This window comes from Urocitellus parryii, chromosome 7, assembly GCF_045843805.1.
Source record: "Urocitellus parryii isolate mUroPar1 chromosome 7, mUroPar1.hap1, whole genome shotgun sequence".
NCBI classification, from domain to species: domain Eukaryota; kingdom Metazoa; phylum Chordata; class Mammalia; order Rodentia; family Sciuridae; genus Urocitellus; species Urocitellus parryii.
Window position 1 is genome coordinate 172,466,408 of NC_135537.1, and position 15,466 is coordinate 172,481,873.

At 40.7% G+C, this 15,466-nt stretch overlaps 1 protein-coding gene across 1 annotated transcript in view; it reads left to right on the forward strand.

Annotated features, from left to right (window-relative positions):
• Gna13 (G protein subunit alpha 13) overlaps positions 1-11,840 on the forward strand; it is a 45,214-nt gene extending 33,374 nt beyond the window's left edge. Inside the window, exons 3-4 of the mRNA XM_026406636.2 lie at positions 2,448-2,498; positions 8,033-11,840. Coding sequence (XP_026262421.1) covers positions 2,448-2,498; positions 8,033-8,605 — 624 coding nt within the window. The 3' untranslated portion in view covers positions 8,606-11,840. The remainder of the gene's footprint in view (positions 1-2,447; positions 2,499-8,032) is intronic.
• Positions 11,841-15,466: the final 3,626 nt, after the last annotated feature.

Below are 15,466 nucleotides of genomic sequence, written 5' to 3' on the forward strand. Positions count from 1 at the left end.
GGGTCCACAGTCTACTAGGGATCACCAGAACCCTTTCCAGGAGTCTTTGAGTTAGACATTCTTCAGAGTGACACTAGATGTATTTTCATTTTTCACTATGTTGACACTTAACCCTGGTGGTACAGAACAGCAGCAGGTAAAGTGCCCTAGTAGGCCAAACTGCCAGCTCTGTGGCACCCAGACCAGGGTATTAGTCTCTAGCTGAACTGGTTGTGTTCTTCACTGTCATGTTATTGTGCACGTCTATAGTCCCAGTGGCTCAGGAGGATGAGGCAGGAGGATCACGGATTCAAAGCCAGCCTCAGCAACAGTGAGGTGCTAAGCAACTCAATGAGACCCTGTCTCTAAATAAAATACAAAATAAGGCTGGGGATGTGGTTCAGTGGTTGAGTGCCCCTCAGTTCAATCCCAGTAACCAAAAATAAAAATTAAAAAAGAAACAGAAACAAACAAAAAAATCCAGTTTCACTTAAGACTGCCCTTGAAGGAAGTGTAAAATTGTTGGTTGTGTTAAAGCTTCACCCTTTACTACCCGTATCTCTAACATTCTCTGTTGAATTGGGAAGCACACTAAAACCATTCCCGAAGCAGGACGATAGTCTCCAGGCAAAAGCACAAGAGCAGCTGGGTGGGTTGGGAGCTGCGCCAGCTGTGTTTTCCATGGAGTGCCATTTTCACCTGGAAGAACAACTGGCATTCATGTTTTAGAGAATAAATGAGGTTATTAGCTATTCGTTTCATGGAAAATAACTGTGATTTTCTGTTATCAGTGAGAAAACTTGAACTTTTGAGTGAAAATGAGAATTTAGGAAAACTTGTCCTGTCTGCCACTGTGAACTTGGCAGCTTCCAAAGACTTGTGATAAGATTGAGGTGATATTAACAAATATAATTATTTAAAATATTTTATAATGAAACATTTGGAAGATCTGCATAACTTAGTGACACTGTGCTCCAAATGGCCAGTGTCTGATGTTACAGAATTGTAGATGAGAAAAAGATCCGTTCAAAGTAGAGGATAGACCAGTGAACTTTATAACCTAGGGAATTCAGAATGTTCATTGGTCGAGTTTCCAGTTTCCCAGGGAAATGACCTTTATGAAACTCACACTCACCAAGTTTTGCTATGGTAATAAAGAAGAATATTTATAATTATCTGTAAAGGTTATTCGAATACTCATTCTTTTCTAATATCACTGTTGTGATATTAGATGCATTTATTTCAAACAGAATAACCTGTCATAACAGTTCAAATGCAGAAACAGATGAGAGCCTCCCTGTCAAATATTTTAACGTACGTGTAATGGACTTACTGGTGTTTTAAAATGAAATAACAAAAGTACTTGGTAAGATTTCTGTTTATTCTGTAATATGGTGAGTAGCAATAGCTGTAACCTGTATAAACAAAAGCTTTGGGGATCCTCAGGAATCTTAAAACACATAAAGGGCTCTTGAAACCAAAAACTTTGAGAACTGCTGCTTTAAAGTCTTGTGACTCATTGTGTTCCTGAGTGTCCCTTGAACTGTAGACACTGGAACCTAACCCCAGACCTGCTGATTGAGACCCTGCAGCCTGAGGATCTGAAGCAGCTTCAGGCAGGACCGGGCAGCAGCACACAGCAGGGCAAGTTGAAACAGAGGGTGAGGGCCTGGAGACTCAGACCCAGAGCAACCTTCTTTCCCAAAGCGAATTCCCTTCTTCTTGAGTCCTAGTTAGCTGTTTGAAATTCCTTGGAGATCTAATAAAAATCTAGACTCAGAAAGGGTAAGCCACTCAGGAAAAGAAGACCCATTAGAGTTGTGAAGCCCCCAAAATTCCCAGAATCTTGGGGAGCTCTGGGTGTCTGTCCAGGCACACGCCTATTCCAGGAAGATGTTATTTGAGTTCTTGCCTCTCCTCAGGTTTGTTCTCATCCCTGAAGATAAGCACTACTGCTATAAACTCGAGAAAAATGTAGACAAAAAAGAATCTCATTTTAGTTTTAGTGATAGATTTGTGTTTATCTCAAGAGTAACTTTTAGGCCTGAGGTTGTGGCTCAGGGATAGAGCACGTCCCTAGGAAAGGTGAGGCCCTGGGTTCAATCCTCAGCACCATGTAGAAACAAATAAACAACAAATAAATAAAGGTTAAATTCTTTAAAAAAAAAAAAAAGAGGAATTTTTACATCTTCCCTTTGAGAGACATAGTTCTATTAGAAAATCTTACCTGTAATCCCATCCAAGTAGGTGATCATTAGAGCAGTTATAAAATTAACCGGCCTTGCAGATTTAGCACTTTGACAGAGCAGACTTAACATTTTTAGAAGGGTTTGCAGTTCATTCTGAATTAGTGACTAAACAAAGTATGTTTGGATTAAGTGTACAACCAGACAGTGGAATATAAACTGTTGTAACAAGATCTTCCATTTCTGAACCTTCATAACTATTTATTTTCTTCTTGTTTTCAGGGTGAATCTGTAAAATATTTCCTGGATAACTTGGATAAACTTGGAGAACCAGTAAGTTTTAAAACTGGATGTTTATGTTTGTTGATATCTAAAAGCAATAGTCAGGATTCTGATGTTTTTACTTTGGTGTAGCTTATTAGGAAATTTAGAAAAAATACACATTGAGCTGTTTGCCTCTTCCTTTTTTCTTAGTGGCAGTAGTCTGACTCATCCTGTCTTATTTAGAGTGATTGTAGCTAAAAATATTGAATGACTTATATTTTTTCAAAATGAAAAAATTATTTTCCAGTTGCGACACTTTTTTCTCCCTTTACCATCTAGCCCTCTGCCAGTTTCCTTGAGTAATTGCCCTGCCCTCTGTTTCATGGAAGTAAAACTGTTAAAGAGATTTATGGTTCACAATGAGATTGCACATTATCTACTATCTTTCCGTGTGATTGGGGGTTTTGTGAGCAGAGAAGGAAGAACACAGTGGGCTGATTTGTTTCCAGACCATTAGTAAAGTCTGTTTTCAGTTCAGGACTGACTTCTTTGTGTTGAGTTGCAGCATGCAGGCTTGATCCTGGAGGCCTGCTCAAGAGACTGCACGAGGTAGGAGAGGGGTCCCCCTTGGAAAGAGTCTGTACCTTCCTGCATGTCTTTCCTCAGAGCCAGCCACCCAGCTGCACCAGAACTGCCTCTGGCTTCCTGGGGCCATGGCAGGCAGAGCGCCACTTGGCTGTCCTCCGTGTTGGACTAGTGCAGAAGAGTTCATTAGAATCAAGGTTTCTGCTGCTTAGAAAATGTTTGAATGCCATCGCCCTAGAGACTTTGTTACTCATTAAGTTTAGTGTAGCTTCATTTGCCTGCCTCCTTTTAAAGCAGTTTTTTTTTTATAAATGTTAATATGGTCTTGTGATTTTTAACTTTGAAAATATCACTGAAGAAAAGCACAAAATGAGCCTGTGCCTAGGAAGAAAGTCGTGTGCTGCTGGGAGATGTAGGCATGTGAAGCAGTACCTTCTTTTCCCCAGCAGGAAAACATTTTCCCTTTATTTATTTATTTTTTTAATTGCATTTGTCTGCTTTTAAGATAGTATGTTTTAGCCCAGCCAGTTTCTTAGACACGGGAGCCCCCTGAAGTTGACATCTCCAAAAATGTATGTTTTTACTCATTCAGTACAGTACACATCAGTAAAACTTTGTATTAAGGTTTGTCTTTTTCTTTCCATCTGGTCAGATTATAAACTTTTTTTTTTTTTAATTAAGTACAGGTCAACCAGAGGGAAGGCTTGGTAGATAACCTAGTTATTAAGAGTTATTTCTTGTTGTCAAAACAGAGCTGACTTGACCTGCTCTTGTCAATGTACTTTTCCAATAGACCTTCCTTCCCTGAACACACCGTTCAAGTAGGTCCCCTCCTCCTGACTCTCAGTGTCAGCCCTCAATTTTTTCCTCTTTTGCATGTATTATAGCAGACAATTACTTTATATTTACCCTTTGCCTATCTCTTTCCATAAGGGCCAGGATCTCATCTCCTGATCACAAAGAGTTGAGACCCTGGTACCTGGAGAAAGTGCCTGGCTTGAAGTCGGCACTCAGCAAACAGCCTTTTATGCTTTTCTCTGCAGTGCCGGGGGGATGCAGGCCTTGATACGTTAGGTAAGCGCTCTCCACCGAGCCACACCCTTAGACCAGAAAACAGTTTTTGAATGAATTCTCCAGGCCAACTCTAACCAATTTGTAGTGGCTACTTAGAATCTTAAGTTGACAATAACTCTGAAGCCACATCTGGAATTAAAAAGAAGAGTTGAGATCAACATGTAGTTGTAAAGAAGGGGAGAATAAACCTGGGTGTATTTTTGTCATCCATTTTTTACATATCAGACAAGTCACAGGATTGCACTGGCTACATCTCTTAGGTCCCAGGGCCATTGAAACCCTGCACTTAGCCCTGTGACATTGTTGGAGATGGAACACAGGGGGCAAGGACTTAAGTCCCAGCTCCGTTGCAGACTGGCTCTGTGTGACATCAGCATCTCTAAACTGCAGTTTCTTAGTAAGGGAACTCAGCTTGTAGGGATGCAGAATATTACATAAAATAAACCCAGTGGGTGTAGAAATGTAGCAAATGCCCAGTGTTGGCTTTTTTTTTTTTTAAATCTACATTTAAAGAGCTCAGTCTAATCATAGATGGAACCAACATACTTAAACAAGTAAAGACCATTAAATGATACAGAGCACAAAGATATTAGCTATTCTACCACGTGGCCTGTGCAGTGGTTTCATTAATGAGGTTCTAGGCATAAAGTTAGTTAGAAGAGATCGAAATAAAACACAAGACTCAGTTACCTTATTTCTATTGCTAGGTCCAAGACGGCTCCCCTCTCTGGTTCGCTCCTCTAAACGCCCAGCAGGGCAGCAAGGATTACTCAGGGCTAGCAGGAGAGAGAGAGAGAGAGAACATGCCTGGAGTAGCCTTTTATTGGGGAACAAGAGATTCAGGGGAGAATTCCATCCAATGAAGGTTGAGGGGGGGCTGCACTCCAAGGTCAGGGTCAGTGATTGGGTCTCCGGGGTCAGTGGTCAGGCACACCCCCACACAGATGGGCTCTCTCATCAGGAAAGGGCCGGGATAAACTTCGACAGAGCCAAAGTGCCTCAGACCCTTAACGGGAGTCACCCAATCACGTGTTAGAATGGCTTTCCACAAGCTATGACTGAAAAGTTTCTTTCTGGAAAAGTTGGCGCTAGTGCATAAAGAGTTAGTGAACCTAACTGCCTGAGTGGCAGGATGGATTTGAGGCAGAGGACAACTGGGTGTGTTTAGTGTTAGACCCTGCTGTCTGGTGAAGGATGCGTTCATTTCTAACATGGGAAAGCGCTTCTAGAAGGCAGTGGCTTCAGTGTTTCCCACTGTGCTGCGCTTGCATTGTTGTTGAAATCAATGGAGGTGTGATGGTACTGAGGTGAGGTTTGTGCAGGTCTTGGTGTTAGGCACCTGTGTGGAGCATGAACATGCAGAACAGAGTCTGCTGACCGCAGAAAAAAAAGGTGTATGGGGAGCTTCAAAAGCCAGTCAGAGCAGATTCTGGATCTGACGCAGCGGGGAGCCATTGTAAGGTCTGTGGTTATGATGCGAGAGGTTGGCTTGGGAGAGGCCGGGAGAGCCGGGAGGTGAGCAGTCAAGGCAGAGAAGCTAGGGATGAGAGGACGAGCCATACCTGAGGTGATGAAAATGGGGTGTGGAAATAAAGAGGAAAGAGAGCACAGATGCCAAGAAGGAACTGGGGATTTGATACAACTGGAGATGTCAGGGAGGAGTCCAATGACGGAGGACGGAAAGATGCGGGGACTGTTGGTGGGGCAGGAATTGGGAAGCAAAGCACACTCTTGGCTGAGAGGGGCTGGCCAGGGAGGAGCTGAGCTTCCTAGTGAGCATGTGAAGGTCACCGAGCCTGATGACTGGCAAGCATCAGAAAATGAGAGGCTCAGCGCAGGAGCCCCCGAGGCTCCAGCCTTCCTTGACTCCCCGTCTTTTCTGCAGTGGCAGTGACAGCAGTGTAGTGGACACACAGTGACAGCTGACCACTTGCCACACATGGCTCTTTTTTTTTTAATATTTATTTTTTAGTTGTAGTTGGACACAATATCTTTGTTTTACTTATTTATTTTTATGTGGTGCTGAGAATCGAACCCAGGTCTCGCATATGCAAGGCGATGGCTCTACCGCTGAGCCACGACCCCAGCCCCACACATGGCTCTTAAGCACTTACCCTTTTAATTTGCTTAGTCCTCAAGGCGACCCTCTGCATGTCATCTCCACTTTACAGGTGAAGAAACTGAGACACAGAGAACTTCAGTGACTTGCCCACGGTCACATAGGTATAGTGGCCAGCTGGCTGTAGGAATCACATTCCTAATCAACGTACTGTATTCTGCCATTTAACACTTGATTACATTCTGTGCTTCATGCAGATTAGACTATTTAGACTCCTGACTAGATTGCTAGTTCATTATAAAGACGATAATAGAGAACTTTGGGATTTTATGGAATTAGAAAGTTTGCAAAATGCTCAAGGCTGACACATTCCTGAAGTAGGCAGCACACCCAGAAAATGGAAACCAGGACCACCTTCTGGAAGCAATTGGACTTTTGGTATCCAGGATCATTACAGTGTTTGTACGCCTCATAATCTTATCCCTGGTTGTTTTCATCTTAAGAAATAGTCCAAACGATGTGTGAGAACTTTAATTGCAGTATATCTGTTAATTACAGCAAAAAACATTGGCAACACCCCACTAGTAGAGGAATGTTAATGTAAATTATAGCACATTAATGCTTTTATGTGACTTACAGTTTTTTTAAAAAATGGGATGACACCAACGTGGAATACAGTTCATGGTAAATGTTAAGCAGAATATGAAGGTAGGCTAAAAATTGCTAAAAATTATCAGTAAAATTGCTATGTATGTGGACAAAAGCATGGAAATGCTAACATTTTATTGGAGTCCTAGAGTAATGAGTGGCTGGGATTGCCAATAACTAAAAACTGATCTGCTGTTTTAACATTCTTAATTCTAATGGTGTCTTTGTGAGGAGATGAGTACTCATGTTGTAATGAAATTTCAAAGTCATTACACTACTTGGAAAGACATAAAATGCAGACAGCATTGTGAATAACAGCATTGTTTAGAATCCTGCCTTGAAGATATTTTGGCTTTGGGGATGAGCACATGACCTCTCCTGTTACCTTAACATCCTGCTAAGAAGCTGCGACAGTGTGAGGAGGCATACTGGACCTCACTGCTTCAGGAAGTATGCCTGCAGAGTGTAGCTGGGGACGGCCACTGACAGCCGCCCTTTGCTCAGAATCTTAAAGCCCAGGAAGAGCTCACTCTATCTTTGCAGCTTTTCCTCCAAGGCACATAGGCCAGGTTTGATTCCCTCCAGTTCACAGGCACAGGTGCTGCCACACAGTAAGTGACTAGTTATGAGTTCTTGGGTCGATAAATGAGAAAATTGGAACACAGCTACTTGGACAATACTCTAGAAACAAACTTAGCAAGTGGCCCAAAGCACATGTGAGTAGAGGAAGTGTTTTTCCACACGTGTCATAGAGCAGCAGTAGTCCTTGGAGCTAGTTGTGCGTCCTGGAGCCGTGATGCACAGTAAGTCAGCATTAAAGTGGGTTCGAGAGGCAGACAGAACCCGGGGTGAGCTGTATTGGATTCGGATGCCATTGCTTTTAATAGAGGTGCAAGGAGCAGTGTGGAGATGGTGAGTGTGGGGGCATGGGGAGCACTCTGGGGGAACCGAGAAGTGCGTAGCAGTGGGAGGAAACTCAAGTTGAACGTGCAGGGGGGCGGCTGGGGGCAGCCTGCAGGTAAGACTTCAGCTTAAATGTGAGTAGTATTGCAGGGGTGAAAACAGTAGTAGATGCTGGTCATTGGTGGTGAATTTTGAGCCAGTTTTTGTCAACTAATATTATAATAATTCTTTGGCATTTTTTAATGAGAATAATGGTACTACAGTACTATTTTTTTTTTTAATTCTGATAATGACTTCTGGATTACTGAGTATACAACTGGTTTTTCTCTTCCAGGATTACATTCCATCACAACAAGATATTCTTCTTGCCAGAAGACCCACCAAAGGCATTCATGAGTACGACTTTGAAATTAAAAATGTTCCTTTCAAAATGGTTGATGTAGGTGGTCAAAGATCAGAAAGGAAACGTTGGTTTGAATGCTTTGACAGTGTGACGTCAATACTTTTTCTTGTTTCCTCAAGTGAATTTGACCAGGTGCTTATGGAAGATCGACTGACCAATCGCCTTACAGAATCCCTGAACATTTTCGAAACTATCGTCAATAACCGGGTTTTCAGCAATGTCTCCATAATTCTTTTCTTAAACAAGACAGACTTGCTTGAGGAGAAGGTGCAAATTGTGAGCATCAAAGACTACTTCCTAGAATTTGAAGGGGATCCACACTGCTTAAGAGACGTCCAAAAATTCCTGGTGGAATGTTTCCGGAACAAACGCCGGGACCAGCAGCAGAAGCCCTTATACCACCACTTCACCACTGCTATCAACACGGAGAACATCCGCCTCGTTTTCCGCGACGTGAAGGACACCATTCTTCACGACAACCTCAAGCAGCTTATGCTACAGTGATGTACAAAGACTTGCTATTTTAATACCTTTTTGTGTTTTTGATTGTTTTCTGTTTGTCTTGTCTTGTTTTTTAAAATAGCAGTTTACAACAAGAATTAGAAAAGTCTTGATTCTGTGTTTAACTTTTTGGAAATCTTAGTCCTGCGGCCTTTGGTTTGTGGCTGGACGCTGCTGAGTAACACATTGCCAATACCTGCTGGAATTCAGGCTTGGATTGGTCTCGCCACGGCTCCCGCTCACGTCCAGTTGTCATTTCCTAGCCAACCTCAGGCTTCAAATTCTTCCACCTTTTAAAAAGAGTTCTCTGTGGTGCCAAGTGTAGACGGCATCCTTGAGTACATGTAGGAATGCCTTTAGGAATTTAGGCTCTCGTGCAGGGAAGAGATCTTCAGTCTGCCTTACACAGAGCGGGACACGCGCTGCCCAGCCTACCACTTCCTATTGTGAAAGCACTGTTGGAAAAGGTTTTATCTAGGGAATGGCATCGGTCGATTTATGCGCAGGTTTAGCCTTCATGTGTTTGTAATTGCATATATACGCAACAGTTGTTTTGTTTCAAAATTTCTATGGTTTCTGAAGGCAATGTTCTTAGTGTTTTAAAGTTTACATAAGGATTTCTAGTCTGGTCTGGTGGGAATGGTACCGGGGAGCAAATGCTATAATAGTATCAAAAGTAATGAGTGACCTACAGTTTGCCTTTTTTCCTATATCTTGATCATGTGATTTAATGTTTCATATGTGAAATAGTTTGGCCACAGCAGCAACTAAAAATTGCAAGTGACTTGGTAACAAATAAACGTAATTGGTCCAGAATGACATGTGGGTCACTCCTCAGTCCTGTCTTGGTTGACTTTGCTCCTTACTCAAGGAAATCAGTGTCACATCATCACTTATTTCTTTTGCTCTTCTGTCCCATCCCCAGCAACAACAAACTGTGGCATTTAAGGGAGTCTTCTGTTTATTTGGAGCTTGCCAAGGGTAGTATTTTCCTGTCAAACTATTCAAGAAGGCATTATTTGAGATTGCTGTTCATTCTTGGTGTGTCTCTAAAAGATACATTATGTACATGTTTGTGTAATTATTGATTATGAGATGCCAGCTTTATCAAGGTACATTTTCAAATTTTAAGAATGCTTATAAGGAAAAGTAGTAATTTTTTTAGTTCACACCTAAAGGTGATTACATTTGACCTCCCATTGCTTACCACATTCAACCATGCCCGTGGAGTAGCTTTGATTACAGATGGTCAGCAGAATGGCTGGTGGGCAGGACTGCCTGTAGGTTTTATGTAGTGTTCAATTGGATTCAAGATACAGATGTACAAAGCTGGTAACAGTTTGCAAGATCTGACGGCTTTTCTGCTTTTCCTAAAAATTGTGATTAAGACTGTGATATCTGTCACTTTACTGTATAGCTGACTGTGTTCTCAGGTATTTTATTGGTCCTTGAAAGATTGGTCAACATTGTGGATCACCTGTCCTTTCCTAGACGGTGGCTCTTGTCCTGTCTTGCTGTCGGGTAGGAGAGGTAGACCTTGCAGTGTGCTAACCAGGGATTTGTTCTTGACATCCTGGCTTTTTCTTGCTTTTGAAGTTTCACTGTCATCACATCCATTTAAATCTCAGTGTTTTCATGCCTTTGTAATACACGAGCTTCAGACACACAGCCCAACATGGTAATGATGCAGGTGTTCAGAGCATAATTCGTGCATGTTTTAATAGTTCTATTAGTGCTTCTTGCCAAAAAGGTTAGAATATATTGTTTAAATTTACACGGTTAGCACAACCCCAGTGCTAATGAACATCTGAGTATGTGCACAGTACTATTGGACCTGTTTGGTAGAGCCTACTGTAAATTTAGCTGATAGTTTTATTGAGTGGCCAAGACAAATATTTAACTACAGTGAAGGCTTCAGACAGCTTCCTATAGAAGGTTGACAGCTTAGTCTTATTGAAGCTATTTTAAGATCTGTGATAAGCATAAATATTGCCTGACAAAGCAGAAAATACCAAGTTTCCCTCTTTTTAGCTGCCACCAAGAAATGTTAAAACACCAGCTAGATATGGTGTCATTTGCAGCTTTCTTCTGATGTGTGCAATGTCTCACAATCAACATTCTTTTAAAATAGGATTTAGAATCTATTTTGAGGCAATAAATTCTATTTAATTTATCAGCCTTGCTTAGACCTTCAGTAGAACTATGAGATTCAACCTATAGGCTTCAGTCCACACGTTCTCCTGTGCTATATTTTAAATTATTTGAAAGGAATCTCTTGCCTATATCATGAAAGCCACATCCTTTGAATTCAAGTACCACTGTATGAAAAAGAAGTTGGAATTCAATAAGCAGAACTGAGAAGGTGCTCTTACTTTTCACTGTGCTAACTTCCCCTGATCTCTAAAAAGTAACTCAGATTTCAAGTTCTTTGATGTATTAAATTTTCCAAATCTTTGGTTATGGTTTGGAATAAAATGTGCCTATTTCTATATTGCTTTCTGGTCTTCAATCTGAATGCCTTCTCATTTGTCTGAAGAAATCTCACACAAGTGTCTTTGTTGACCTTGAAGAAATTATACAGAACTGCCTTATCAATCAGAGAAAACACAAATTACACCTTGATTTTTATAAGGAAAGGGTTTTGTCAAATGTTTTCTGAAGAGCTAAGTAATTCAAGGCATGCCTCTGCCACTTAAGTATTATTTTTAATAGCCTGAATTGTTGCTTCCTGCCAAATATTGCATTAAGGTGAAGTCTTCGTTTCAGTTTTATATCTGAATAAAATATCTGAATTTTATATCTGAAAAGGGCACTTGATAGCTAATGAGCAACTGCAGCCAAAGAAGACAGTGTGGAATGAAAGTTATTGTTTTTGTTTCCTTTTAAGTTCCATTGACGGATACATTACATAGACAGGGTCCTCTGGTTACTCTCTAGAGGCGAGACCATCAATGAAAATCTTGTTTGGTTGGTGGCAGTGGTTGGTTTAAAGGGGAAGGAAACGGGTCAGAAGTGGTGATGCACACCTCTAGCCTCTAATCCCAGCAATTCAGGAGGCTGAGGCCGAAGGATTGTGAGTTCAAGGTCAGCCTCAGCAACTAAGCAAGGCCCTGAACAACTCAGCAGGACCCTGTCTCAAAATAAAAAGGGCTGGGGATGTGGTTCAATGATTAAGCGCTCCTGGGTTCAATCTCCAGTACCAAAAAATAAACGAACAACAACAACAAAAAAAAAAAAAGTGGAAGGAAATAAGACCACCTAATACCAGAAGATAGTAGAAGTATTGATTAAGATTCAACAGGAATCTTGTGCCCTATAATTAAATCTTAACTTTCAGTGTATGCCCAAATACTTGTATCTTGTGCTTTTGATAAAATGTATTTGTCAGCATTAGTATTCACATCTGGTTATGCCTTATTTCTTTGAAGAGTGAAGTTAGAAACTTTTGCTATTATGTCCTGAAATTCAAATCACTATTTGAGAAACTCTCAAATTGGTGCTTTCATTATTTAATGATACATTTAGACAAAAACCCCAAAGGAGCCATTTGAAACAAGATTCTCTCCATTGCAATTTGTAGCAATGTTATTTCTGTATATGTAATGAGAAGGCTAAATATCAGTGTTAACTCTTCATTTCTTGTTTGAATCATGCAGTCATGCCTGTAAAGCCCAAACATTTGTAACAAAACTCCCTAATAAATCTAGAGAAAGTTGCTCTGTTACCTTTTCATTTCTTTTAGTTTTACTAAAGGAACCAAGAACAAAAGTTTTGCACATTGTCTTCCCTTGGAAGTTCAACGTGTCCTGGTCACTTGGCCTCCATACCATTGTTTCAGCTTGTTCAGTTCCACAAATCAGATGATATTTGTGTTGTGCTGCTTGACTGAAAAAGTACTGTTTTGTTTTTGTTTTGTTTTTTAAATCCTAGAACACAAGTCAGCTTTTCTGTCTGGTAAAGAGGGGAAAGGTTATGAGGGGGCGTGGCTGTGTCCTCCTGTTCCCGATGAAGCAGACGCTGCAGTATGTGCCCGCTGTGTCATGGTACGAGGTTAGGGCTTAATCCATTTACACTAGAGCTTGAGTCTGTATCTTAAATCTGAACATCTTAAACCAGTTTTTCTCTGGCTTTTTCAAGCACCATCAAGTAGATTTTAGCCTTGGACTGGCAAGTGATTGTTAACATCATTTGAAGTACATTGTACCACTAGCATCCTTGTGTCTAGATGTGAATTTATGGTCAGCATTTAAATTAATATGTTCGCCCTTGTGGCATTCAGGTCTAACCATCTGAGTTTTAAATGCTGGAACTTATACTGAATGAACATTGTTTTCTCAAAGCATTAATGATATAGCAGTATTTTCTGGGTTGATCAGAGATTTTCGTGACCTATACAAATCTACTGTGAATGATGGATATTTACAGATGGATTGAAGTCTACTGGGACCCACTGGGCATAACTTTCCTGTTGGTGAATATCAGTGATAGTAATAAACTACTTACTTGATATGTGATTTGGGTTTGTATTTAGAAAGCTTGTTTATGATATTCCTTTAGTGAGTGATGTATTTGTCCTCAGGCAAGCCTCTTGGATGGTACCAGGAATCAAGGGGAGGGGGAAGGGATTAATTCTCATTAAGTATGTGTAACAATGCAACAAACTATGCCATTTATCCTTTACCTCTTACTTGAAAGCAGAATCGCAAAATGTTTTAAAAATGGTTTTCTCTGCTACTCTAGTATGCTGTGGAGAGCTCATTTACCACAAGAAGCCTTATCAAAAAGTATATTTTGTAACAACCTCGTAGATACTGTACCTAACAAAACATAATTTGTATTAGCTCCGAATAAAAGTATTTGTGGTTTAGGGTTTTTCATTGAACTTTTTATAACCTTCCAAGAACTAAGCACATTATTTGAGATTGTTGTAAATTTTTTTCTTTCTTTCTTTTTTTTTTTTTTTTTGTCAGTGCTCTAGTTCAGGATTGGCAAATAAATTATTTGTGAGGAAATCTAAAAGAGGAAAAGATGGTTCGGTTTTTACAAAATCAATTGCTATTCATTAAGGCTTTTTACTTTTGTACATATTTTGCAAAAAAAATGCCTCTTGCTATTAATAATTTGCTTTGTGAAAATTACTGACATTTAATAAACATTTACAAATGATTTGATACTATGATGTCATTTAAACTGTGTGAAGCAGATGACAAGGTGAAAGTTTGAAAGCAAAGGCTCAGCAGATCCCCACCAATACTCTGCCTTAGTCAGAGGCGAAAAACTTGTCCTGTCTAAAGATGGAGAGGTGGACTCCTGTGGGTGTTTTCAGGAGGAGGAAAAGGAAGCCACTGTGTTCTCTCTACTCTGACCCTTGAGACTGCACTGGGCTGAGTCAGGGCTCCTGGTTTATCCAACTTTGTTAGGCCTAATGTAATAATAGAAGTAATGTTTTAAGAACTAACCTACATGTTACCACTTTTTTTTTCTGATAAACTTTTAGAATATGATTTCCAGGAAAATTGCAAGATAGGGTTCCCTTCTACTCCCCACCCCTGGAATAGTTACCCCAGTTAATATCTTAACATGACCTTGGTACATCAGGCATCATTAATGAACCAATACTGATAACGTCACTAACTAAAGCCTCATTAGAATTTCCTAGGGGTTCCCTCAAGTCTTCTCTGATCCACAGCCCATCCTGCCTCCACATTACATTCAGTGGTCGCGTCTCCTTGGACTCCTCTGGCCCCTACAGACTGCTTGTTCTTCAGACTGACTTTATTTTTTATAACCTTAGCAGTTTTGAGGAGTACCGGCCGGGGGTTTTATGGAATGTTCCTCTGTTGGGGTTTGTCTGATGTCTTTCTCAAGAAAAGATGGGTTTTCAGACCTCAGAGAAATGCCATTCTCTTCAACTCAAATCAGGTGACCTTCTATGGTTACCATTCATTTCCTTTCTTCACAACTCCAGCTAAATTAGAAGCTGTCACAGTGACTTGACATGTTTGGACCTTTTCTTAACTGGCACTTATTGAAAGCTGGGCTTGTACTTTTCTTCCCCAAAATGGAAGGCAAAGCTTTCCCCACAGTTGGAATTGCCTGCAGGTGTGAATAAACACTTGGTAGCAATGGCTGGCTTCCTGGCTGCTGGCTAGCTCCCTGGCTGTGTGGCCTCAGACTCTGGCAGGTGAGAGCTCTTTTAGGACCTCACTGTTGACAGAAAACTGTGGGTCCGAGGAAAAACTGAGAAAAATTGGATTTTGTATCTTAATGTCTAAAAATGCAGGATTTTGCAAACAGGACCTTAAAGGTTTTCTGCAAGAGATTTAAGATCTTCCAAAATGGAAACTAATTGGCTTAAGCATTGAAATCCCAATAACAGCATAAGATCTTTTATTGGAACAAAGGAATAGTCATCATAAAAAAGAAAGCTGCAGGCTGGACCCTATAATCCTAGTAATCCCAGCAATTTGGGAGGCTGAGACAGGAGGATCGAAAGTTCCAAACCAGCCTCAACAATTTAGCAAGGCGCTAAGCAATTCAGTAAGACCCTGTCTCTAAAGAAAAATACAATATAGGGCTGGGGATGTGGCTCAGTGGTCAAATGTCCCTGAGTTCAATCCCTGTCCCAAAATACAAAATAAAAAGAACTGAGGATGTGGCTCAGTGGTAAAACATCCCTGAGTTAAATCCCCAATTACAAAATAAATACAATTTAAAAAAAATCTTAAAGTGCCCAAACTTGAAGCTATTTTCTTATCGGAGTGTTTTGGCACAGTCATGGTTAATGGACACCGTGGGTGGGATGATGCCCTGTTGGCATGGTGCTCTCAAAATGACCTGTTTCCCACGACGTGGGTTGTGGAA